We start from the raw sequence: 24965 nt of genomic DNA, 5'->3' as shown, positions 1-24965 counted from the left end.
ACAGCATAGGGAATAACGATGATTGTGAGGATCCGAGCGCTGGGATCCCCACTGATCCCAACATATCAACCATGTTCCATTCACTTCGATTGGACTGCTGGAGATAACCAAGTGCTTGAACTCCACTATGTTTGGTGGTTCCAGTAAAGTGAATGGAGTGGATGTGTGCCCAGCCACCGCTGTCAAAACTGCAGTAGGTGCGAGCGGTTGGCTCCCCCCCAATCATCACATTAACCCCTTGTGGATAGGGGATAACTTGCAGAGCTAAGAATGCATAAGTGTTCTATCCATTGTGGAAAAGACTTGATATTTCCCATATATCCCTGGATTAACCTTTGACAGTTCCTACTTAAATGTAAGACCCAGAACAATAACCCGCTGGTCACCTAATGTCTATATCCTGCAATATCCTTCCGCTGAAGAAAGATGTCTAGTCTCCTGTTAAATGCCTTAATGGATTTTGCCATCACCACCTCCTCAGGCAGAGTGTTCCACCGTCTAACTGCTCTTACAGTAAAGAACCCCCTTCTGTGTTGGCGATGAAACCTGCTTTCTTCTAGACGTAGCGGATGCCCTCTTGTTACCGTCGCAGTCCTGGATATAAACAGATCCTGGGAGAGATCCTTGTATGGTCCCTAATGTAGTTATACATAGTTAAGGGGCGATCAAATAACTGTCTTTTTTCCAGGGTAAATAATCTGAACTTTGATGCCTCTCTGGGTATTCCAGTTTAGTTGCCCTTCTTTGGACCCCCTCCAGCACTATAACATCTTTCCTGAGCACTGGTGACCAGAATTGTACGCAGTATTCCATGTGGGGCCTGACAAGTGCCTTATATAGCAGTTGCTGGCTGCGGACAAGTGGCTGGGAGGGAGCTTAGCTCCGCCCCCTCCCATTGCAAACAGCTGGATGGGAGGAGGAGGGGAGCTGGCGAGGCCCAACGGCATTGCAGGTTCGGAGTTTATGCGCCAGGGTCTGTGCCGTCTGCACGGGCTCAAACGTTAGATTTGTGTGTCCGTTCACGCGTCTTTAATGGCACCAGCGGGTGCACGTAAAAACGCCTACGGCCGCATGAAGAGACCCTGAGGCTAATTTCAGTGTGATATCAGGCAATGAAACTGGTCCCAACATTGCGCTCACTGATGTTTTTTTTCCTGCGGATGCAAGGAATTTTTGTGTCAAAATCCGCCTTGCATCACTTTGGCGAAGTAGCTAGCCTCCGATGTGACTTTCAATTGGAAACCTTAAACACTGTGTGGTGCTTTTGCCGGCCCCATTGAAAACAACGGGTGATTCTTTCCAAGGGAATTGCCCAAAGATAAGACATGCCACAATTTAGCAGCACCCAATTAGGCTTGGGAGGGTATCATCTCTCCTTAGGGAGAGCACCAAGGTGGTGAGTGAGGAGCCTTATAAGGCCATCCTTATAAATTCTTAATTTAGTTCCAATAGTTTAACCGGTTAGGGAGAGGGAGGGGAGAGAAAAAAGAAACAGCAAAACATATCACTCTCAACCAAATTGCATGACATGCGAGTGCAATCCCCCCTCCCTCAATTCGTAACAAATCACCCCAAAAATAAGCCATGCTGTGATTCTCCCCCCCCCCCCCCATCTTGAAGTTAATGGGTTAATTTCACATGTGAGTTTTGCACTTATCCCAATGGGACAGAAGTCATGTGACTACCACCTTATATTACTATAGCAGCCATCTTTAATCATTACATCCGGGCGGCCTCTGGCACTTTACGGATCAGCCCTTCTCCCTATACAGGCATAGTCACTTGATTTTGACACCAGTTTCTCCAGTAAGATAATTTGCTTTAATAAAACCAGACACTGGTCAATATTTAAGACGTCAATGATTAAAGAAAAAAAAAAAAGTAAATCACAGAAGTTGGAGAGTAATTTACAAGACAATTGAATAATATTTAGATACAGAGGTAGAAATTCGCTATACAATGTTCTCTAACTAGATTTTAATTCAAGGCACAACTGTAAAATGTTCTCTATACAAAAACATAGAAAAAAATTTTTGTAGACCACACGAGAGAAAAAAAAAATTCTTTACATCTCTACACATTTCACATGTACAAGTAAAGAGCAGAATCACCAGGTCCGTTTCCAGCAAAGACGTCACATCTGTTCACCTGCAGGTTTCCAATGGATGGCGGCCAGAAGCAGATTACCGTCCTTGAGAAAAAAAAAGTTGCAAAATTCTTCACAGGTTGCCGTTGTGTTGTAGCAATGCGGTCTACATTTACGTCACACGAGGTTCTACGAATCAATTAGCAGAAGATTTGTTTTCATGAGGCATGATTCCTCACGGACAGACAGGAATATTGGCTCAGCCACCTGAATTATTGTTCTTACTGCAATTAACCATTAAAAGGGTATGTGTAATTTAATTTGTCCCAATGCGTTTTTTCCTAACAGTAGAAACATCCCTCGTATTATGTATGCAGCACCTATGCACATTTAAAGACTACATACAAATTTTACCAAAATTTGCAAGAGAAAGCCGGCAGTGCTCACTTGGTTAGAAAGCATCATGAAAGCGAGCCTTCGGGGCGTCTTAGCTTGTAGGACTACAAAACAAGTGGAAGCTATACAGCTAGCCAAACACCAGGTCATTACAATTCAAAAAAAGCCAATTTCTTCATATTAAAGACAGATTTATTTTATTAGACCCTTAGATTGGCATTATGCACCAAAATGCCTAAAAAGGAAGAGCACTTAAGATTTTAATGACCTGGTGCTGGCTTGTATAGAAGGTTTGTTTATACTCTGTATCCATGGAGACATTTCTTACACCATTGTTAATACGTCAGACACTATACCCAGTTTAGAGAGGTTACACGAAACAGAGCAATGCCGATATTTGTACTAAGAAATTGCCAACGCAAGGCGGCTGGGGTGCTTCTATTTCACAGCTAATAGTAATTCCTGATGCATGCATTTTCATGATGGTGGACTACGTATCGCCCCATGTACCAAAATGGCTACGAAAAACAAGGCTAGTCCCATGCAGTGGTCACCACACAGCTGCGGTGCAACACTAGTTTGGCTCACACAATGAAACAGCTAGACGGAAAGCAAGTCTGCTGGTGTGAAGAGGCCCTTTAGTGTTCACTAGCTGCAAGATGCTAAAAGCTGCATTACTTTAGGGGAACCCATACGGACCTGCATCACCGGCAGAGTTGTTGACTGCATTGCTGCTACAATCCAGCTGCGCTCAGACTGCTACCCGGGACCCTACATCACCCCTCTGAGAGCACGCAGTTAGTGCTAAGCATATATGTCCCTAGCAATTGGTTTGTGGTTTAATAAAATATGCTATAAGTTTGCTTGTATCCTGGTCATATTGGCCTCGTTGCTGGTTTCAGTCACTCCTGCACAATATACAAGCACTTTAGTAATCAGAGGACTCAAGCAGGTGTAATTGAGGGTACAGATTGTTCACATCTTGAAGGTATAACTCGAATGTTTGCCAGTTGGGTGCCATCTGTCCTGCACAATATGATGTAATGCTTTGGCATTACATCATACTGTGCAGGGACCGGACAGGCTTCTATCAAGCCTGTCCGGTCAGATCGCTGGACACTGGTGGCTAGGCAGTCGGGGGTCTTCTGAAAGGCCCGAGAGCTGCCCTATGCAGAGCGCCTATTAAGCCGTGCGTTTGATAGGCCCCCCAAGGCTGCCGATGCAGAGTACCTTTCAGAAGGGCCCCGGCTGCCTAGCAACCACTGTTCGGGCCCCCTTGAACAGAAGCAGTTCCAACGTGCCGCACGTCGGAACTATTAAAACTTTAAATACTGCTGTCAGAGCGGTATTTAAAGTGTTAACCGTTCCGAAAAGCGGCGGGTCGGAACCACTGCAGCCGGGTGTCCGCTGTAAGACCAGCCTGCACCCGACGTTGTATGGAGCGGGATCCACCTGCGATCCCACTCCATATAAACATTTGTTCGGACCTACGAACAGGTTCCCAAGTAGGGGAGTATTTGTATATAGAACCATTTTACGAAAAAAAAAAAAAAAGCAAACCGTTAACAGGCGACTACTTGTGTGCGGTCTTCACATTGTTCAGAGTGTGAATGCAGCCTGGAATTAAACTTTCCGTAACATGACCGGACCCTACTTCAAGCAACAAAAACCTAGATTGTAAGGAAGCGAGTTAGACCGTGCGAGAGATTGTAGGGGAGTTCAATGGCTGCGTACTCCATTAGTTCATTGCCTTTTCAGCACAATTGCTAGCCGTTGGCTCCTTCCAGCCAATCGATGCCTCTGCCACCTACAGCTGATCTGCACACTCTGAATGCCAGTTCTCATTAGTACATATGTGTTTGCCTACTGAAGGAACTCTATGTGCATTGCAGTTTGCAGCTCCGTTGCCTTCGTCTAGTATATGACAGTGTAACAGTGCATTTCAGGAAACCGGTTTGCCTTGGTGTACTGTTGTACAGTAGCTCTACAGAGACACTTTATTGCTACATTTAAGCCTTTTATACGTCTTTAGTTGGTCACATTTACAGTGTGTAAAAAAACAGATTGGAGGAGCAACGCATGACGTAGAAGAGTCCACCACGTGCTGCAGTGTGCAGGAGAAAGAGCGCAAGAACGAAAATACATGTCGATGCACAAGTGCCTTTCCAAAGTCAGTCTTTAAATGTGTTGACTGGTCAACAAGGTCAGTCTAGTCACAAGTGAGGGTTATACTAAGAGTTAAATTCCATTTTTAGCTTCATTGTTATTTGTGGCTTGTTTCCTCTGCGCAATAAAGGGGTACATGCACTTGTCCGCTCCCAGGAACCGGTACATACAGACCACCGCTTCAAAAGGCAGAATGCTGTAGACAGAAGAGAGCGCAGATTAGTGGATGGACACAAATAATTAAACTGGCAGATGCAAGTAGTCAGAGGGTACCCATACAACTTCAATAGCCCCCTCTCCCAACTCCCACATAAATTGGTAGAGCAGTCATGCGTTTCCCCACAGGCAGACTGGAGCAAGCTGCCAAAAATTGAACATACCCAATATTTCTCCCCCCCCCCCCGACATTAAAAATCAGTTACAGAAATCGGGAGGCCCCATATACATACAATAGTTAGCTGGTCAAAATGGCTCTCCTGGAGCAAAGTCAAAGTTTGACCAATGTTGGTAATCTCATTTGAGCCTTAGGGACTCACGCTCTAGTGTGGAGACCAGGTTATGCACCGAGCACTAGAAAAGGTTAAGGGGGTAGTCCAGTTTAGACAACCCATTTTCATGTTCCCCCAAGATGGAGAAATTCTGTTCAGCACCCTCATCTCTTTGCTAGAGTGGACCGTTACAAAGATAGTTTCCCATGCTGGAGGACCTGTCCTGTATTACATGGACAGGCCACTGTGTAATGCTCAATCTTCCCTGTGATGGCGCTGCAGGAAGATGGAACACTTACTATCATGTTTCCCCACTGATTGTTGGGGGTTCATGTATTGTCAAAAGACTAACAAGAGTGGACAACCCCCTTAAGTAGTGCACTGGTAAACTTAATGCGATACCCTAGTACCTTTCTACCGTCACCAGTGGATCCCACTGTTGCCCTGAGGGTGCACCGATATGAAACCGGCACCACCACCAACTGCACCCTATTCTACGAACAACCCTCTAAAGACTGCAGCCATTCTGTGCTTGTAAAGAAAGTTCCCAGCTAGAAGGTCATTACTTTGTACATCATGGCACTACTGCAAGCACTTTTGCTAAATTGTGTGAAGGCCAGTTTGTTTAACCCCTTCTAGCAAGCACAGATTTTCCCCAAGTGACTGGAAGCATTCAGGACAACAGTTACCTTTTCATGCAGGTCACGATGTACATGAGTCGAGGCGTACATATCATCGGCTGGTCTGTAAGAATGGCCCTCATGGCCTGCTTCACACAGTAATCTGGTTTCAAGGGCGGGAGGAAGGGCTCGATTTCTTTTCTGAAAGATTAATGTTGCAGTGAGTTTTATTTACACATTCCAGCTCCACGTCTGTCTCGATACTTCATAACAGCAACAGAATAATGAGGTCCACCTGGACGGGAGCCGCGCGGCTGCCCGCTAGGTACTGTCTGCAGACTGTTAGGGGCGATCCAGATTGTCAAAGTTTGTTATTTCTCGGTAACTGGAATACGCGTTTATAACGAGCAGCAGGTTTGGGTTTTGCAGTCAAGCATCAGAGATACTGTGGTAATTAAAAGGGACGTTGTAACCTGTGCCAGCGCACGCTTCACAAAGCTCAGAAGACTTCCTGCAATTTATTCTAGGAGAAGCTCTTCCAAAGTGACAAAACTTGGACGGCCGTACAAACAAACTGCTCGTTTTCTGTAAAGATACTTCTAGGTGCAATTGTAATGGCACACGTACTGGGCTCCACTCTCTAATCCCGTTAATCCTTTGGATTCCAGTAAAATAAGCAGCCAACATGGGAATCCCACATGTCCAGTCCCAGTTTTGGACACTACACAGAACAAGGCATGAATTTATGCCTTGACAGCCTGCCATGTCCAACCTCAAGAGTAGGAAGTCTTACATAGACTGGGAGAAGGGAAGAGATGCAATTTCCGAACTACGCTCAGTTCATACTGTTCAGTCGCCTTCTTACATTTAGTTGGTTTTCACTTAGAGCTACACAGTCAAAGTCATGCAATAGTTGAAGTTGTAGATGCAGTCTTTACACGGCCAGATGTTTGGTGCCGTTGCATACAGATTACATATTGCACCCATGAACGCATGTAAAGACTAGTTCCAACCTGCGAGTCATTGGTCCTTCCAGTGGGAAGGCCATGACAATGCAGAAGTAGGCAAGTATATCAACAGGACTGATACAGCCACACACAAGTATTAGTGTAGGCATCTTTAGCCAGCATAGAGAACCCAGTTCTCTAAGACGATACCCCCACCAATCAGCAAGTTATCTCTCTCTCCCCCCCCCCCCCCCCCCCCCCCCATTGTTGTCCCCAGTACACACACACACACACACACACACTATTTGTCTTCAGACAGATGACCGCATCAGGAATATGAGACTCATGAGCACTAACCTGATTCTGCAACCCCGGAACATGCCTGTGTCCACCAGATAAGGACAGACTAGAGTGGCTTTAATCCCATCTTTGTCTGCAGCCTTAAGTTCATGGCTGAGAGACTCATGGAAACCCACGGCACCAAACTTGCTAGCGCAATAATCCTGTGTGTCACAAAGTAGGAGAGGGAGGAAGAAGAGTTAAAAAAAGCTTTAGTACATATAGCTATTGGTTACTATACAAGTAAAGACTCCATTAGAAAGATAATGTCCCCATAATACTTGCAAAGCAAAAAAAAGCATAAATATCCAAAGACGGTCTTTGGAAACTCCATACAGATGTAGCAACCATTAACATGACTGGTTTATTGTGATCGTTACAAGGTTGTAAATTGAGTTATTGTAACATTAAGTATCAACTAGAGGTCTGCTACATCTGTACTATCCCACCTCAAATACAGTCAGTGCTCCAAGGCACCATGCATTCAGCTGTACCGCCATATGCAAGTAGGCTTGAGTACTTGATATCCAGGGCAAAGTGGTCAAACCTTTTGCATATCAAGAAAACCCTACAGCCACAGTAGCTCTTGGACGGTCTGTCCATGTATTGTATGACATAGTACGCTACTATGCACTAGGCATGTAGGGCTAGCTTCATCACAACCTCTATGACTTCTGAAAACCCGATTATTGATGAGGACCCCTTCTTTAAATTGAAGCTTGACGGACATACAGAAAGGGACGACATCTCTGCATTTTGTACACCGGTGGTGAGAGGTACAAGAATAAACCCACTCCAGCTTACCTCCACTCCTGCAGTGCTGAACAAGCCCAGAGAGCTTGCCACTGTAACAATATGTCCATGATTCATTTCCATCATTTTGGGAAGGAATGCCTTTGTGGTCTGTAAGGGAGAGAGCAGCGGTTAGATAACAGTGCAAATGAAGTATTGTCCACCATCACTGCAGGCAGCCAAGGGAGATTAGCTGAACAGCAATCAATGCATTCACCATCTGTCACCTGTGTAACAATAGCATGGAGAGTGACAAACGCTAAAAACCAAGCTGCAGCACATTATAATGAACTGGACCAAAATGTGGATTCTACAACGCTGTATATTACCGAGCGAGAGAAACCTCTGCTGGTCAGAGGTGGACCATTCCAAGCCTAGGGGCATGTTCACACAGGGGGAAGGCACCACTCAAACATGGGGCTTTTTGCCATGGTTTGTCAGATTGTAGGCAAAAATACACTGGGAAAACTTGCGTTCTCACATTAAGCAGCGACGTCACTTCTTGATGCAAAAACGCGAGTTTTCTGCATTGGAATGCAAATTCCACGACAAACTGTAGCAGAAAGCTATAGGGTTTTTTAGGCAAATCAAAAAGGAATTTGACAGAAGAGTCCGCAGTGAATACCACCAAGTGGACATGCAAAGAGTCAGGGAATTTAGGGTAATAGAAATGCTGCCTAAAAGGACACAAAAAGCTTCAAGTCTAAGCTGCACACATCTAGTTTCTGGCATTTTTTTCTTAATCCATCATTGATCAGAAGTGGCCATGTTATGTCACCAGCAACATCAGTACAATCTGGTCAACCAGGTTTATCTCATACCTACTTCCCTGGATGGGTTTTGGGGGGGGGGGGGGGGGGGTAGCTAAAGTGGTAGCATCAAACTAAAGTCATGAGCAGTGTTTCAAGACATCGATTCAACCCAACAACATAAAAAGCATGCAACTTATATGTCTAGTACAGCATATGGGATGGTAGGTGGTATATTTTATGCAGGTTTTTTTTTGTTTTTTTTTTTTAATTTGGGGGAAGAGAAGAAAAAAAAAAAAAAAGATGAATAAAAAAGTTTAATCCCTTTATACATTTCTGCTCCACCAATTAAAGCAAATTCAATGCAAGCCAGACAAGAATCTTGAGGGCTTGCTACATTGCGTATATAGAAGACAATCCTCCACTTTATTTTCTTATTTCAGACCCTTTAAAGGCTTGGCCTGGTCAGAAGAACATTTCAATAAGAGCCATTTAGGCCAAGAAAAACAGGTAGTTTTCAGATCTCCTTGCACTTTTAAAGATTTCCAAGTAATTCTTTGAAGCATACTTAATTTCTGACTAACAAGATTATCACTGTGTCCCCTGAAATCAAATCTGCTGTAATTTCTAACTCTACTGGTGCCAACTGCTGAGCACAGAGTAATCATTGTAACTTAATCAACAAACTCCCGAGAACCATCTTGTGTTTGTTTAAGATCTAACAAAGTTCTGTGATCAAGCCATGTCCTTCCTTCCAACACAGCTTTGTTACGACACTTGCCAATTCAAAGACAAAGCAATTGGGAGGGGGATAAGAGCCTCATTCTATATAGCTCGATATTTTGTATGGTAGGAGCAGACACTCCAAAATAAACCTTTTTTGTCTGAACATCTCCACATGTCTTTGTAGAGCGAGCCTGCCGATGCTTAAGTGTCTTCATAACCTCCCTCTTTTTGCATGGATTAGGCAGACAACTGCCAAAAACCCAGGATTAGCGAGGATCTCCAGAACGTGGCTCGGTTTTCTAGGGAAACATTTTAACCATGAACGAAAAGATTTGCTTTTTTTTTTTTTTTTTTTTTTTTTTTTTTAAAAGAACACTAAAATATCTATAATTAAAAAAATGGCCTCATCATTCCATGGGTCATATTTGAGTCTCACTCAATCTAAAAAGGTAAACTATATACAGTACACAGAACGGTCACTACATTAGGACCACCACAAAAAAAAAAAAAAAAGTGTTGGTCCACTTTTTTTTTTTGGACATCACAGCTTTCAGACATCCGGAAACAAACCAAAAAGCGGCAAACATCCTCCATACTCAACTTGACCCATGTCCACTGTAACAGCTCTGTCAGTTTGCACAAATGCTGCAGATACGTGGGAACAGATCTCACAGCCCTTTCCAGCATATCCCAAGTGTGTTCAATGGGGTTACAGTCCAGTGAGTTTGAGGGCCAAGACAGTGTGGAGAGCTCATTGTCATGTTACACCAACCACAACCTAGGATCTGAGTGTAATGACACAAAGCATCGTCCTACTGAAACATGGCACTTTGATCAGGAAAGATTTGGGTCCAGATAGTCAGCCAACAAGCCTTGTAGCGGTCACCATTCAAGGTTTGTACTACAGTGACCAACGATCCAAGGGTATTCTTGTATCTTGACACCACCGGAAGTCCTGCTGGTGTCAACATACAGGGTTTTTTACCCCCCATTTGTGATTGACTGCATGATGTCCCTTTGCTCAGCCTCACAGGTCTTGTGGCCGGCGGCTTAGCAGCAGCACTATATGTCCTGTGGCCAGCTTCATGTTACAGGTCCCGCAGTGTGTCTTCCATTCCTGGCGCTCACAGGTGCCGATGGCCACACAGCAGCGGTGGATGGCATGGGCTGTGCTCCTTTTCACCGGGCCAGCATGCAGTCTCCCTGACAGCTTTCTTCTCACACCTCCCTTCACATTCGGTGTGACGACGTGGAGAAAGGCGAGAGCCAGCAGTCCACAGATGTGCTCGGTAGGCGTGGATTTAGCTGCCAACCGCCGTCCGGCACTTGTCAGCGCTGCAGTGCGACATGCAAGCGGTGCTGAGCGGCCGTGGGGCGCATTGTGAAAAGCGGAGGAGTTTTCTGGCAGTGGGGACGGGCGTCTATGTTGACAAAACTGTGCATTGCAGCCTACACAAGACAGGCCACTCAACGCTTGCCTCTAGGATCAACCACATGTGGCCTGCTGCTGTGTGATCTTCTGTCGGATGTCTGTCCATGGTTCAGCCAGTCTTGGTACACCTTTGATAGTGTTTCGGGAACAGCCAACAAGTGGCCTGTTTTAGAAATACTGGCACCACCCCTCTGGGCACCAACACTGCCTGTGTGGGCATTGAGAAGCCACCTTACATTGTGCAGTTTCACACATCAGGACCATAGTGCAGTAGCATGCCATGGCTCCAGCATAAACCTGCAGGACCAAAGTGTCTGGTCCTCTTAGATACACACTTAAACTTCTAATTTTCCCAATATTGCAGTCCTTGCCGACACAATATTGGAATTCATAAAATATGCCTCCTGACGTTATGGGAATGGAGAAGCTTGACTAGGAGATTCACACCCAGTTTTCAGGGTGCAGAACTGGTGAAGGGGAAACCAAAAGACCCCCACACACCTACTCCCCCCATTTCCTGCAACCGAGAGGCCCCTGTACTTGCCTGGTGGACAGACTCTTATTACACTTCTTATGTGCGCACACAAATCAGTAATTACTTATTAGGCACAAATGTGTGAAGCTGGACAAGCGTTTACATGTCACTTCATAGCTTTAGTAATTGGTTCTCAACGTTCTTGTTTATGGCAAATTAACTTCTAACAGTCCAGCACTTCTTCCCATCCCTTCCCCAGAATTCTTCAGCGCTTTTCATGAAACACAACAGAGGAAAGGTTTAGCCGCACAAAAGGCCGCCACAGCTGTGGTGTCAAGACAAATTAGGCAAAAAGTAAAGCAAATGGGGAAACAAGGAAACAACATTGAGAACTATGGGGCAGTTTCATAATTACGTTTTAGGATAATGACTTTTACAGGCAGATTAACAAGGGTATTGTCCGCCCCCCTCCTTTCAGCTTAACCCTTTCTGGCACAGTCAACAATAGTGCCATTTACAGAAGTCTGGTCTTTCAGTGGAGAAAGTTTAAAAAAGACCCCGTCTATAGAAGTAACATGCAACCACAGAAGAGACTAGAACATGAATTCCATAAAGTAGTAGAAACCTGTTGTGGCTTCCAGAAGTGGCAGTTCTTGCAAATTACCAATAGCCTATAAAAAAAATGGATACAGTTCGTGAAGATTCTTAAACTTTTAGATAACTTTAGCAAGTTTTTTCCAGGACCGATCGTAATCAAATATTAACCCCCACCCACCTTCAGCCTTTCCTTAATGAAGGCAAGTTAGACATTAGCATTCCCTATAATAAGGGGGGGGGGGGGGTAGTACAACTCCATTCATCTCAATGGGAGTGTTGGAAATTGCCAACTGCCAGTGCTTGGCAATATCTGGCACCCCCACCAGTCAGTTATGCCCATCCTGTGGCTAGGGATTACTTGGCGCAACTCCCTTAATGGATGGGGCCAAGTTGGTGACTGCTGGCTAGACAGTTATAGATTCCCTTCCCACACAGAAACGCTGGGGAATTAAAATGTAAGTTCTCCAGCAGTGTAAAGTGTAAGTGAACGGGGTTTAACAATAGTGCAGAGTACAGTAGTTGAATTACACACAGAGGAAGATGCTGCAGATTTGAAAGTCTGACGCAGAAGTGCCATGGGTTCTCACCGTGGAAGTCATTCACTGCAATGAATAGATTCCGCTGTGAAAATCTGCACTAAATGTTCTCCAATGTGCGATTATATGCCATATACAAGTCAGTGTCTCTGGTACTTTGAGGCATTAGGTGACCCTCTACTATTGCAGCTTACTAAAGGAACAAGAAAGCCACACAGTTACGTCACCAGAAAGGCGACCAACCAGTTTGACGCAAGTGGTTAAAACAGATAACACGGGAAAAGAAAAAAGTTTACTAAAAATTCTCTGAAAGTTTCAGCCATCACAGCTCAAAGGAAACTTTCCAACTACAAGTGCTGTTATAATGCCAAGTGGTGAGTAAGATAGCTGCCGCCGGGCCAAGATGCTGCAAACAAGCAGAAATCTATGACGACATGCAGGAACTATGTAAATAATCAGAAGTGTGCAGATTGGACTTGCTGGGAAAAAAGGCCAATTTATTACCCAATGAGAATTTGTATGTACCAACATTAAATATGCATGAGGATTCTAAGTTATATGTGGCTGTCATGCAATCACTACATAAAAGGAGATCACAGACTAATCCTGTGTCCGTCAAATAAACCACCATGGGTTTGGGATATTCAGTTACTGGCTGAGGATAAATCCCAAGATGGGCAGGGATAAAAAAAAAAAATAAAAATAAAAAAATTAAAATAAGGACTTCTTTAGATTAGGCCTCAGATGAAGCATTGGATTTCTGTACAGCATTGAGCAAAGATGTGGGGCCTATCCTTGTATGGGGAGCATGTTTGGTAGCATGGGCATAACTCATAGCTAGTCAACGGAGCTATGAATAAAATGGTGCCCATATACCTTCAGTAGGTGTCCACTGAACAGTTTCTCCGAGTCCCTTATACACTTGTTTCAGCTGAGCGGTCAGGTGCTTTTTTTTTTTTTTTTCACATGGAACCGTGTGGATAGCCAAATGGAATGAAAAGGGAACACCACAAGTCAGGTGTTTTAAAGAGGAAAAAAAAATAAATAAATAGTTATCTCCCTCCCCCCTGTTGGGATAAAGTCAGAAGTTCCAAAAGAGGAAAAAAAAAATTTAATAAGTATCATCCAGTCACACCAAAATGACTACAGTCTAGTGTGTATTAGATAGGGTCAAGATGCGATACCTGGCGAGAGCTGTATATTCCGTGGCAAGAACTGGATCATATAGTAAAGCAGGGAAACCTTTCGGGAAAGGGATTCCTGTTTTTTGTCCTAATAGGACTCAGACACACACAGACACGAAGAGAGGCCCATTCTTGCACGGCCAGCATGATCAGACCACTTGCACCTTTAAACTGATTAAATTTAATGGCGGTTCAGCAACAGTCTAATCTCATAAGGAGGAGTGCTGCAATCAGTGGAGTTGCCAAGCATTGCTGCCTTCTTCCAAAAGAAAAAAAAAAAAAAAAAAAAAAGTCTTGCCTATGGGATACTACTTCAACCCCATGCAAATAAATGAAATGGGGCTGAAAAATCTGATTATGATCCCTTATCCAAAAAAATAAAAATACTAAATAAATGGCATGTGGACTTGTCCAGCCCCGAGCACATAGTTGACTACCAGCGTCTGCATCTGGACGGTAGGATATGACCGCACTCCATTTCCACAGTAGATGCGAACACGTTTCTACCATACTGTGTGCAGCTGCCGGGGGTGGGAAACATCTACAGATATGAAGAACTAGTTACCACTGAAATTGGCTGCCTCCATCCTACAGATGGCTCCCGTCACTGGAGGTGCTAGATGACATCAAGAGATGCTTCTAGACATCTGCTCTTTGCCCAGCGGAGCATGTTCATTAGATTACACAAATTTACGTCAATTTCCTCTCATATGGGTGTACTCATCCCCTAAATAAAAGGTTAAGTGCCATATGGTTCACAGCCATGGGACGAGACCCAGGAAGTCATCACTAATGGCAGACCTATCAATTAAAGAAACATGGTAGAATTCATTCCAGTGGATTCAGCTAAGACGAAATAGCAAAAAGTCTACTTAACCGTGACAAGTATTAACTGTAGTAGATCCTGATCAGTAGAACTGGAGAAACAGGTTGTTAGAAGGGAGCGTTCTCAGCTCACTAAGTGCTCAGAAGGGACTTGAGGGGCTCCTTTAGGGGAAATCGCTTTTTTGTTACAGTATACACTGATTCAGACGAGTGCAGAGGAAAAATAAAATAAACGACTTTTTGGGTGAGCCATAGTAGTTGCGTCTTGAGGAATCTAGGCGAGTGACTTAAGCTTAGGCCTCGAAACGCATCACTTGCTGGTTCTAACAGTGAAAAGAAGTTTATTCTTTGACTCAGCACTACTTCTTACGCTAGAAGGAATACCAGTGTCGTCTTAGTGGCCTTTTACATGGCAGCTCATCGTGTGAATGATGGCTATAGTGAGTGGTTTGCTAGGCGCGCACCTACGATTATATAATCAGTGATAGTGATAAGTCAAGTCAGCGATAACCTTTACCGCAGGCCTAGAAATAGTTTACACGAAAGGATTTACTGTAAACAGGCGTAACGGCTTGCTGAATAGAAAGAAGTGGCAGAAGGGTTAACTAATCTAAACTAACCAATTGTTTGTGTTGCATGCACGCCAAGCAAATGATATACAGTCTATACCATCAATGGTTGCATGCATGTTCCAGGTTATCTTGCAGTGTTAGGGCGCCCACCCACTGGCGTTTGCGATTTTCGTGCGTGAAAAACGCAGCGTTTTCGGCACGTTTTCCGTGCGTTTTTCGCGGCTTTTTCCGTTAATTTACATTGACATTCATGGGTGCATTAAGAGAAAAATAAGGACACATATGCAACTGACAGTTCCTATGTTAAAAATTGCAACAGACAAAAAAAAAAAAAAAAAAAAAAAAAAAAAAAAAGCCAGTGGACAGGAGTACATTCAAAACTAATTGCTCTTGAGAAAAAACGGAGAAAAAAAAAAAAAAAAAAAAAAAAAAAAAAGCCAGTGGGTGGGCGCCCTTAAGAGGACCCTTACTCAACCAATTAACGACAGCCTTCACATGGTTCTGCTGTAGGGGCATTTGCAATAATAGTAAGTTTACAGAGTAGGTGTAGATGGGGCATGAGTGGTCAGGTGGGTTTACTCCATATCGTTGAAGGCTTCCCAACATTTCTAGATATTATACCAAGAGTGCCATCTCCCATAAGAGTTAGCAGTTGACTGGGATAGAAATGGACATCTTGGCAAGTTTGAGACCAAGTTACACTTGACGACTGTTGGGAACGCAAGTGCCTGACAGCTGTAACAATTGTCGCTCCTGTGCCTTCAGCTGTGTAAAGAGGCCAGTGTGGGGTACTGCAAGTCATACTCCCAGTATGACATGGGACACATGTGGCGGGGGTCAACGTCCAGTGGAGTCTAGTCAGAGCCGGATGTACAATCGACAGAATTTAGTTTGGGTGTTATGGAATAACAAGACAACAGAAATGGGCTCAGGCTTAAAAAAAGGCCACACACAGAAACAGACAAACAAAAACCGCATTGAGGTAGACCAAACCCAATCTCCATCTCCTGAACCTTAGTGATCATCTCCAGCCAGCCAGATAAAAACCATAATAACCCCACCCCCTAATTACATTTTTTACATAGGATGGGCGAGTTTGGATTCACATAGGCAAACTTGACAAACAGCCTCCACTGAATTATACTTGGAATGCCCCTGGACCCTGAAGCAGAGTGGGTTTCCCACCAGATCCATTCATGGCATTCTAAGGTCCACACTTTGTTACGGTAAAGCCAAGTGATCAGAAGAGCCCTGTAGCCCCAAAGCTTCAGTGATATTCGACAAACCCTAGAGGTTAGACCTGAATGTGTGATTTGTGTCTGAAGGATGAAGTCACTTTGAAAGTCGTCTTAAGTATCCTGCATTTGTAATACTATAGAAGCAGAACTCCCGTAAGACTTATTCCAGCACCACCACTGCCAACAGCCAAGACCTTCTTCATCACATCGTGTTGGCTAGATGTTGGCACACATGAACGTGAGTGATTGGAGCGCCCAGATCACAATTAGAGCAGCTGAGCCCATGTGAAGCAGGAAGATATAAAGCAGACGTACATTTCAGTGCTTTTGCCAAAAACTTCATAATTCCCCATTTAAGGGGTAATAAATTAGTATGCTAAAGACTTGACCTCATATGTCCCAAGAACAAGGCAGCTCTGCACTGGGTTACAGTAGGCAGTTCCTAATCATTTTGTGGGAAGCGGGCACAAGGTGTTAAGTATTGGAGATTCCAAGATATTAGCAGGTGCAGACAGCAGTTTAAGATATGCAATACATGAGGTGTTTATTTAGGATCACCTCCTTAGATGGGTTTTCCCCATTACTTAAGACCGCTTCACAACCACCTTCTACTTCCTGGTTGACTGCTGCAGCCAATCACAAGTCCCGGTCAGCAGCAACCAGGAAGCAGAGTGGTTGTGAAGCAATATTAAAGTAATAGGAAAACCCCCTGTACTTTACTGCTGCATGTGTTCATATTAGAATACCCTACGCTGTAGCCCATCAGCAATGAGAGTCTCCCTCAAGGGCTAGTAAGGAAGTGGCATTTAATAGGCATCCATACACAGAGGAACAGTGGCCATATTTGCAGAATTGGACAACATTCCTTATGGGGTGTCCCGACTCTCCATACAGCAGATGTTGGGGGAAAGAGTGATTGGGGCGATTTGGATTTAGACAGTCGGCAATGGCTTATTCCTCTTCCCTGTTGAAAATATACAAGGGAGTTGAGACCAGGCGTCTGCTAATTGAGCATTTTTGGCAGCTATTGAAAGTGTATGGCCCCTTTAGGGCACTAATATTTTATTCACATGTCTGAATTATGGGCTCACAGAGCAAAAGACCCCATGTCTAGTCATGCCATACAGAAGTTCTCCAGGTATGAATCAGGAACGCTATCTTTTCTTCTTAGGGAGAGCACCTAGAAGGTGAGTGAGGAGACTTATAAAGGCCATTCCTCTTCCTCTGGGTAATATGCAAAATAAGGAAGATGGAACAATACCTCCACAGTGCCACCTACTGGAAGGCAGCATTACTGCAAGTCAATGTTAGACTCTTTATACAAGCCTTGTAACAATGACTGGGAATTGAAAGCCAAGTCAGAAGCCATATACAGACAACCAGGTATAAATACCACATTTTTTGAAGGCACTGAAATGCCCGTGTGCAGAGGATTTAAGAGTCTACTTCACATGCTGCAGAGAATTTCCATGAACTTTTTGAAGACCGCTGTGGATTTTAAATGCACATCACAACCATTTATGCTGCCGAATTCAATCCTTGAAATACAGGGGTTAGAATTCACAGCACATACACTTCAGAAAGAAGCCAAATCTGCACTATTTAGGTGTGGCCTTGGCCACTGCGGCTTTCCAGCAGGTTTTCCATTGTGGAATGCCGGCAGCAATTACGCTGTTTGTGAAGGCGGCCTTAGAGGGGCACTTCCACTTGCAGGCCGCCCCCATTTGAAGTTCCCAGGTATGAACATGAATTAGTGGCCGATTTTACCAATGCTGTCAGCATCCTTGCCTGTGTGGCCAGGGCTACGTTTGGGAATCCCTGCTATGAAGTCTTGGCATAGAAGAGATATACATTTGTAGACCGCTTCCATACCACATCAGGGCATTTAGTTCTGGTGAATGCACTTCTATTATTCAGGCACTTAAGTTCACTGGAACAGAAATGACTGAACATAGAAGAAAGCATCCAGTTCTGTAGAGCTGCATTATATTCTATGGTACGGATATGGGAAATTAGGAGACATAGCAGGACATCGCATCTCCTAGTACATAGGCATGAGCAGAATGTCTGTGCTACTACATAGACAGAATATGCAATGCAAGTGTATTAATAAAGCCATTGTTGCGCACGCTCCTGCGCCATCATCACTTCTATATAATTGGAGATACACTTCAGAAAAATAAAATATAGAGCATTTTGAATACTTTTTGCTGCTTCCACTTTTTTTTTTTTAGAAGACAGGAGACCTTCACCAATACACCTGCACATGAGTACTTACCTTCATAGTGGATACAAGAAAACATAAAATGCAACCAAATTCCAGTGGAAGATAAAGATACCCGTTAAGGCCCTTTCCAAAATACACCGGATTGTCTAAAGGAATATTCCAAGACTTTGTTAACCAACAGGTCAGCAAGAGATGACTGGCGGGAACCTGCCTCTTAGACCCTTACCAGTCAGCCGATTCCCAGTGTCACTGCTGCTCTAGTCAGCAGAGGAAGCAGAAGGCGCTGACCATAGTGCAGTGGCCCGGGTTGGTATTACAGGCACAGCTCTCAATAAGTCATCAATAAAATCATGGAATACTCCCTCAATCCAGTCACAATGGTGGAAGCAGCTACAAAACATCCAACTGAATGACTACATTTAGTATATAAGGGGATATGTTAGGAGGAACATATAAGTACATGGAGGGTGCGTGCCAAGTCTTACCCAGAAGTGTGCATGACAATTAACCATCATAGTCCTTTCTATCAGTTCATCTGGACACTCGAGCAGATGGTGTCCCGATACTACACCAGCATTGTTGAGCAGAAGAAAGACGTCTCCGACCTCCCGGCGGACCTTCTCGGCTGTGGAGTAAACACTCTCACGCTTTCCTACGTCACAAGTGTACGTGTGAACCTGGAGATTGGAGCATGGCAGCACTTCTTCCTCTACCAGGTTCCCAGCTGTTCGGGCAAGACAAGAAAGAGAAGAAAAACCAAGAGGGACGTTAGATGACGAAAGGTTCTACGAGACTGCGATTACGTCCTGGCAAGTAACATCCAGCACTACTCTACTACGAGGCCATTCATTCCTCCACGGCTTACGTCAGCTGAGGGTACGCAGCTTTAAACCTTCTACTCGCAGCAGATGTGGAGAGCACTTACTTATGCAAGAGGCAGTGGGACTGCGTCCAATGCAAACTCTGCTGCACTTTGATCATAGGAAGACAATGCCCGGCCAGACATTCTACAAGCTTTGGGGCAGATCTGTTCTTGGGATCCACGAAGGATTAGTTCTCTGTGGCACAAGTCATCCTGTTCTGTCCACGCTGCTTTCTATTAGTGATCCTCCAGCTGTTAAACTACAACTCCCAACATCCTCTAGTGTCACAGGTTAACCGTTCTACACGATCTGGGCTCTTATTGATGGACTCACATTGTTACTTTGTATCACTGCATGGATATGACCAGTTGCAACAATTATAGCCATAATGGAGAGTCTCAGACGGGTCCGACACGTTTTAGGTCATCAGACTAGACATTGAGTCGTTGCTAGAATGCAGTGAGAGTTTCCATTGTGGCAATCATAATGATGAAAGGCACGGACATAAGGAACGGTGAGGTTCCATACTGGGGTCGTCTAGTAAGACCACCAAGCAGATCAGTCCAGGATCATCTGACCCCATCATAAGCAGCTGATTGTTATAGGGAAACAAGTCACCGATTCTGTATGACGCCATCACTGATCTGACCGCACGTTACATTATGACTGGAGCAAAGCTTATGCAGTTCAGATATGGAAACATATCGCATGGTGGGTGGGGAAAGAATCATATAGACTTTAAGGTAGGTTCACATGGGCTGTTTTTTGTTTTGAAAGAGCAATTGCTGGTGTTTGGGAGGTTTTCACCCATTCAACAGCCTATTTAAAAAAAAAAAAATAATAATATTTTTTATATATATATATATATATATATATATATATATATCCCAAAACACATTGCTTCTGCACTTTTAGAAAATTAGCATATAAAGTGTAATTAAAAAAAAAAAAAAAAAAATTAAAAATAAAAATAAACCAAACCAACTAAATACATCATTCCATTTGGACACAGATTTGCTGCATATTTCACCCTTTGCATTTGAATTCCATTGAAAGGGTGAAATCTGCAGCACAGTCTGCCGTGTGAACAGACCCTTACTACCTGTAGATCGCCACTTTCACGTGTGCCCACTCGGTGCCAGTTCTGATCCGGATCGGCAGCAGACCTCAGTCCTTCTATTGAAAGGGTGAATTCTGCAACGGATCCACATCATAAACTGCACCAAATGCTGCAGATTTGCACCAAAATCCACTCCATGCGCCCCTACCCTCCAATACATAATGATCCCACTAGAATTGATGGTTGGTACCATTAATACACCTGGTGGCACAGAGCTCACTCTGCCCAGTTACAGCTGGCATACAACATCGGGCACATCCCACCGGTCACACATCTACCCCACAGTGGCACAGTCACTAGCGGCGGGCACACAGTTGGCACTCACCCCGCAGCGCGTCCTCCGCTTCCAGCTGCCGGTAGATCTCCCGCACCATGCCGGCCGTCTCCTCGTTGCTCTGCGTGTTTATGTCCCAGAGCACCAGCTGTGCCCGGCGCCGGGCAAACTCCAGGGCAAAGAGGCGCCCGAGCCCGCTGCCCGCCCCGGTGATGAGGCACACCTGCCCGGCCACGCTCTTCTCCTTGGGGCGCACCAGCCATTTGGCCGCCGCCAGCACGAAGGCCCAGAGGACCTTAAAAGTCACCACGAACAACTCCAGCACGATGTTCATGCTGCGGGCGGGCGGGGAGGCTCCGGCGCGGCTCGCTCTGCAGTCCGGGCGGGGGACGGCGCGCTGTCGCTGACTTCCCGGGACGGGCGGTTACTGGCGGCTGCGGGACGCTCTCCTCCTGCCCATGTCCCAACTTACTGCAAGCGCGTCCCGGGCTGTGTCGGCTGGAGAGCTGCGGCCCGTGCACTGCATGTTGTGTCCCGGCAGCGCGATATATAGCCGGGCACCGGCCAGGAGGTAACCTCGCCCCGCCCGGTGCAACCCGCACACGGGAGGGGCGGCGCCGCATCACATGGACGGGAGGGAGGAAGGGGCGTCCATTAACTGCTCACTGCCCGGGCTGACACCCACCTGCTGCCACTGCTGCCCGCTGCGCTGGGGGGAGTATACGCAACCACATAACAGTGCCAACTACAGCCCCCCATAACAGTGCCAACTACAGCACCCCCATAACATGTGCCAACTACAGCACCCCCATAACATGTGCCAACTACAGCTCCCCCATAACAGTGCCAACTACAGCACCCCCATAACATGTGCCAACTACAGCTCCCCATAACAGTGCCAACTACAGCACCCCCATAACATGTGCCAACTACAGCACCCCCATAACAGTGCCAACTACAGCACCCCATAACAGTGCCAACTACAGCACCCCCATAACAGTGCCAACTACAGCTCCACCATAACAGTGCCAACTACAGCTCCACCATAACAGTGCCAACTACAGCCCCCCATAACAGTGCCAACTACAGCTCCACCATAACAGTGCCAACTACAGCACCCCATAACAGTGCCAACTACAGCACCCCATAACAGTGCCAACTACAGCTCCCCCATAACAGTGCCAACTACAGCACCCCATAACATGTGCAGCTACAGCACCACATAACAGTGCCAACTACAGCCCCCCATAACAGTGCCAACTACAGCACCCCATAACAGTGCCAACTACAGCTCCCCCATAACATGCAGCTACAGCTCCCCATAACAGTGCCAACTACAGCTCCCCCATAACAGTGCCAACTACAGCCCCCCATAACAGTGCCAACTACAGCCACCCCATAACAGTGCCAACTACAGCTCCACCATAACAGTGCCAACTACAGCCCCCCCATAACAGTGCCAACTACAGCCCCCCATAACAGTGCCAACTACAGCCACCCCATAACAGTGCCAACTACAGCTCCACCATAACAGTGCCAACTACAGCCCCCCATAACAGTGCCAACTACAGCTCCCCCTATAACATTGCCAACTACAGCCCCCCCATAACAGTGCCAACTACAGCACCCCATAACAGTGCCAACTACAGCACCCCATAACAGTGCCAACTACAGCTCCCCCATAACATGCAGCTACAGCTCCCCATAACAGTGCCAACTACAGCTCCCCCATAACAGTGCCAACTACAGCCCCCCATAACAGTGCCAACTACAGCCACCCCATAACAGTGCCAACTACAGCTCCACCATAACAGTGCCAACTACAGCCCCCCATAACAGTGCCAACTACAGCCCCCCCATAACAGTGCCAACTACAGCACCCCATAACAGTGCCAACTACAGCACCCCATAACAGTGCCAACTACAGCTCCCCCATAACATGTGCCAACTACAGCTCCCCCATAACATTTGCAGCTACAGCTCCCCATAACAGTGCCAACTACAGCTCCCCCATTATACAGTAACTACGGAACCCCAATATTAGTCAACTACAGCACCCCCATAACACAGCCAACTACGGAACCCCAATATTACCGTCAACTACAGCACCCCCATAATACAGCCATCTGCAGCACTCCCATAGAATACAGACAACTACAGCACCCCCATAATACAGCCAACTACAGCACCCCCATAATACAGACACTTACAGCACCCCCATAATACAGCCAACTACAGCACCCCCATAATACAGACACTTACAGCACCCCCATAATACAGCCAACTACAGCACCCCCATAATACAGACACTTACAGCACCCCCATAATACAGCCAACTACAGCACCCCCATAATACAGACACTTACAGCACCCCCATAATACAGCCAACTACAGCACCCCCATAATACAGACACTTACAGTACCCCCATAATACAGCCAACTACAGCACCCCCATAATACAGACACTTACAGCACCCCCATAATACAGCCAACTACAGCACCCCCATAATACAGACACTTACAGCACCCCCATATAATACAGCCAACTACAGCCCCCCATAACATATCCGGCCACAGTGCACCCATAACAGAGCCAACTGCTGCAGTAACAGGAAACAGTCACTCATTAGTGCAAAGCACCAAAGATGGCGTCACGTGGTCGGGGACTTATGTCGTGACGTCACCCCGGCTCCACTGTCTCATTGCGGATGGCGCGCCACATCAGGACTGGGGAAAACAACGGATGTACAAACACTAGAGTTCTCCACTACAAGTGCAAAATACCATCCCGCACATGCGCAGGACAGCAGGGGGCACACTATACAGTAACCGGACTGGTGGGCACGCTGCGCCACCGCCACTGAAGCAAATACAGTATGGAAAAAACTAACAGGTGAGCATAGAAGTTACCGGCGTCGCTTCAGAAACCCCTGGAGACCAAGAATAACATCATATTGATACATGTTAGAGCTTTTGGAAATGAATAACTTTAAACCTTTGTGAAGAAACACGAGGGCCCCCTCATCTCTCTTGGCTGCTGGCCATTTTTCTCACATACAGTTGCAAGGAAAAGTAAGTGAACCCATTGGAATTACCTGGATTTCTGCATTGATTACTAATAAAATGTGGTCTGATTTGTATCTAAATCACAATAATTAACACAATCTGACTAAACTAATAACAGAGCTGTACTGTTCATGTATCTTATTGAGCACACAGAGTAAACATCCGCAGTGCAGGGAGAAAGTGAACCTCCGTGTTATTGACTTTTTCAAGAACTAATTGGCAAAAAGGGTTTTAATTAAGAAAGTTTGGTTTTCACAGGAGCTTTTGCCATTAAATAAAGGCATAGAAAGCCTGGTTAATGACAAACCTGTCCTTTTCAAGAAAGATTGGTTACTGTAAACCACATGTGTCAAACACAAGGCCCGCAAGCCGAATCCGGCCTGCTGCCTCATTTTATGTGGCTGCGGCGTGCCGATGGCCGCTCACCACTGAAGCGATTACCAGCTGGGGTGCCGCAGTTTCCCACTGGTAATCACTGTTAGCGCTGATCCCGGTGCACACTGTGACGTCAGTGTGCAGCCGGGATCCTCCTCTCCTGAGTCCCTTGCTCCTCGGTTCCGCAGGAAAGGACTCAGAGAGGAAGCATGCTGGGCGCATATTAACTTTTTCCACAACACTTCTGCCCTATTCAGCAATTCCAGCAACCTGATTGGTTGTTTGGGTTAGCTGATTCACCAAACAACCAATCAGGTTGCTGGAATTGCTGAATAGGGCAGAAGTGTTGTGGAAAAAGTTAATATGCGTGATGTCGGTGTGCACCCCGGGATCAGTGCGAGCAGAGGGGGAGCGGTGCTTACATCAAAAAGGAGGCAAGTATATGGGTTGGGGAGGGAACTATTATTACTGAGGGGGGTTTATATTACTGAGAGGGGTGTGTGAGTGTGTGTGTGTGTGTGTGGGGGGGGGGGGGGGGTCACGGTGAAAATGAGTTTGACACCCCTGCTGTAAAGAACATGGAAAGGGCTACAAAAACACTGCTAAAAACCTGGATGTACATCAGTCCACAGATAGGTAAGTCTGCAAATGGAGAAAATTCAGGACTGTTCTAGTCTCACTAGGAGTGGGCACCGGGATCAGATTTGTACTATATATTTGTAGGAGTGGTAATAAGAGGATGGCAGTATTATACATAAGAGGCGTGGAGCTAATATGATTACTGTTGTATTATGTTCCCCAACATCACCTCCAATAATGTGTGTGTAAGCGGATGCCCCACGCCCGTTTAAGTACTGTGGCCGCAGTGTTCT

General features: G+C 45.6%; 1 protein-coding gene across 1 annotated transcript; it reads right to left on the bottom strand.

Moving 5' to 3' along the window:
* Positions 1–1798: 1798 nt before the first annotated feature.
* RDH10 (retinol dehydrogenase 10) lies at positions 1799–21269 on the bottom strand. Its single transcript, XM_066578581.1, has 6 exons — positions 20704–21269; positions 18881–19119; positions 7847–7945; positions 7061–7206; positions 5826–5957; positions 1799–4844 (listed from the first exon to the last, which is right to left on the bottom strand). Exons 1-6 carry the CDS (start codon positions 20984–20986, stop codon positions 4721–4723), a joined length of 1023 nt encoding a protein of 340 aa, XP_066434678.1. The 5' UTR covers positions 20987–21269; the 3' UTR covers positions 1799–4720.
* Between the last annotated feature and the right edge of the window lie 3696 nt (positions 21270–24965).

Source organism: Eleutherodactylus coqui, chromosome 9, assembly GCF_035609145.1.
Source record: "Eleutherodactylus coqui strain aEleCoq1 chromosome 9, aEleCoq1.hap1, whole genome shotgun sequence".
In the NCBI taxonomy this organism is placed as follows: domain Eukaryota; kingdom Metazoa; phylum Chordata; class Amphibia; order Anura; family Eleutherodactylidae; genus Eleutherodactylus; species Eleutherodactylus coqui.
The sequence above is the reverse complement of the archived record's forward strand: the minus strand, read 5'-3'. Positions and strand labels throughout refer to the sequence as shown.

Excerpts from the sequence above, each read along its gene's own strand:
- RDH10 (XM_066578581.1), bottom strand. The coding sequence starts at position 20,986 with ATGAACATCGTGCTGGAGTTGTTCGTGGTGACTTTTAAGGTCCTCTGG. Across the intron at positions 7,207-7,846 it reads TCAGCACTGCAGGAGTGGAG|GATTATTGCGCTAGCAAGTT; the intron begins GTAAGCTGGAGT and ends TGTGACACACAG. Across the intron at positions 5,958-7,060 it reads TTCCGGGGTTGCAGAATCAG|AAAAGAAATCGAGCCCTTCC; the intron begins GTTAGTGCTCAT and ends TTAATCTTTCAG.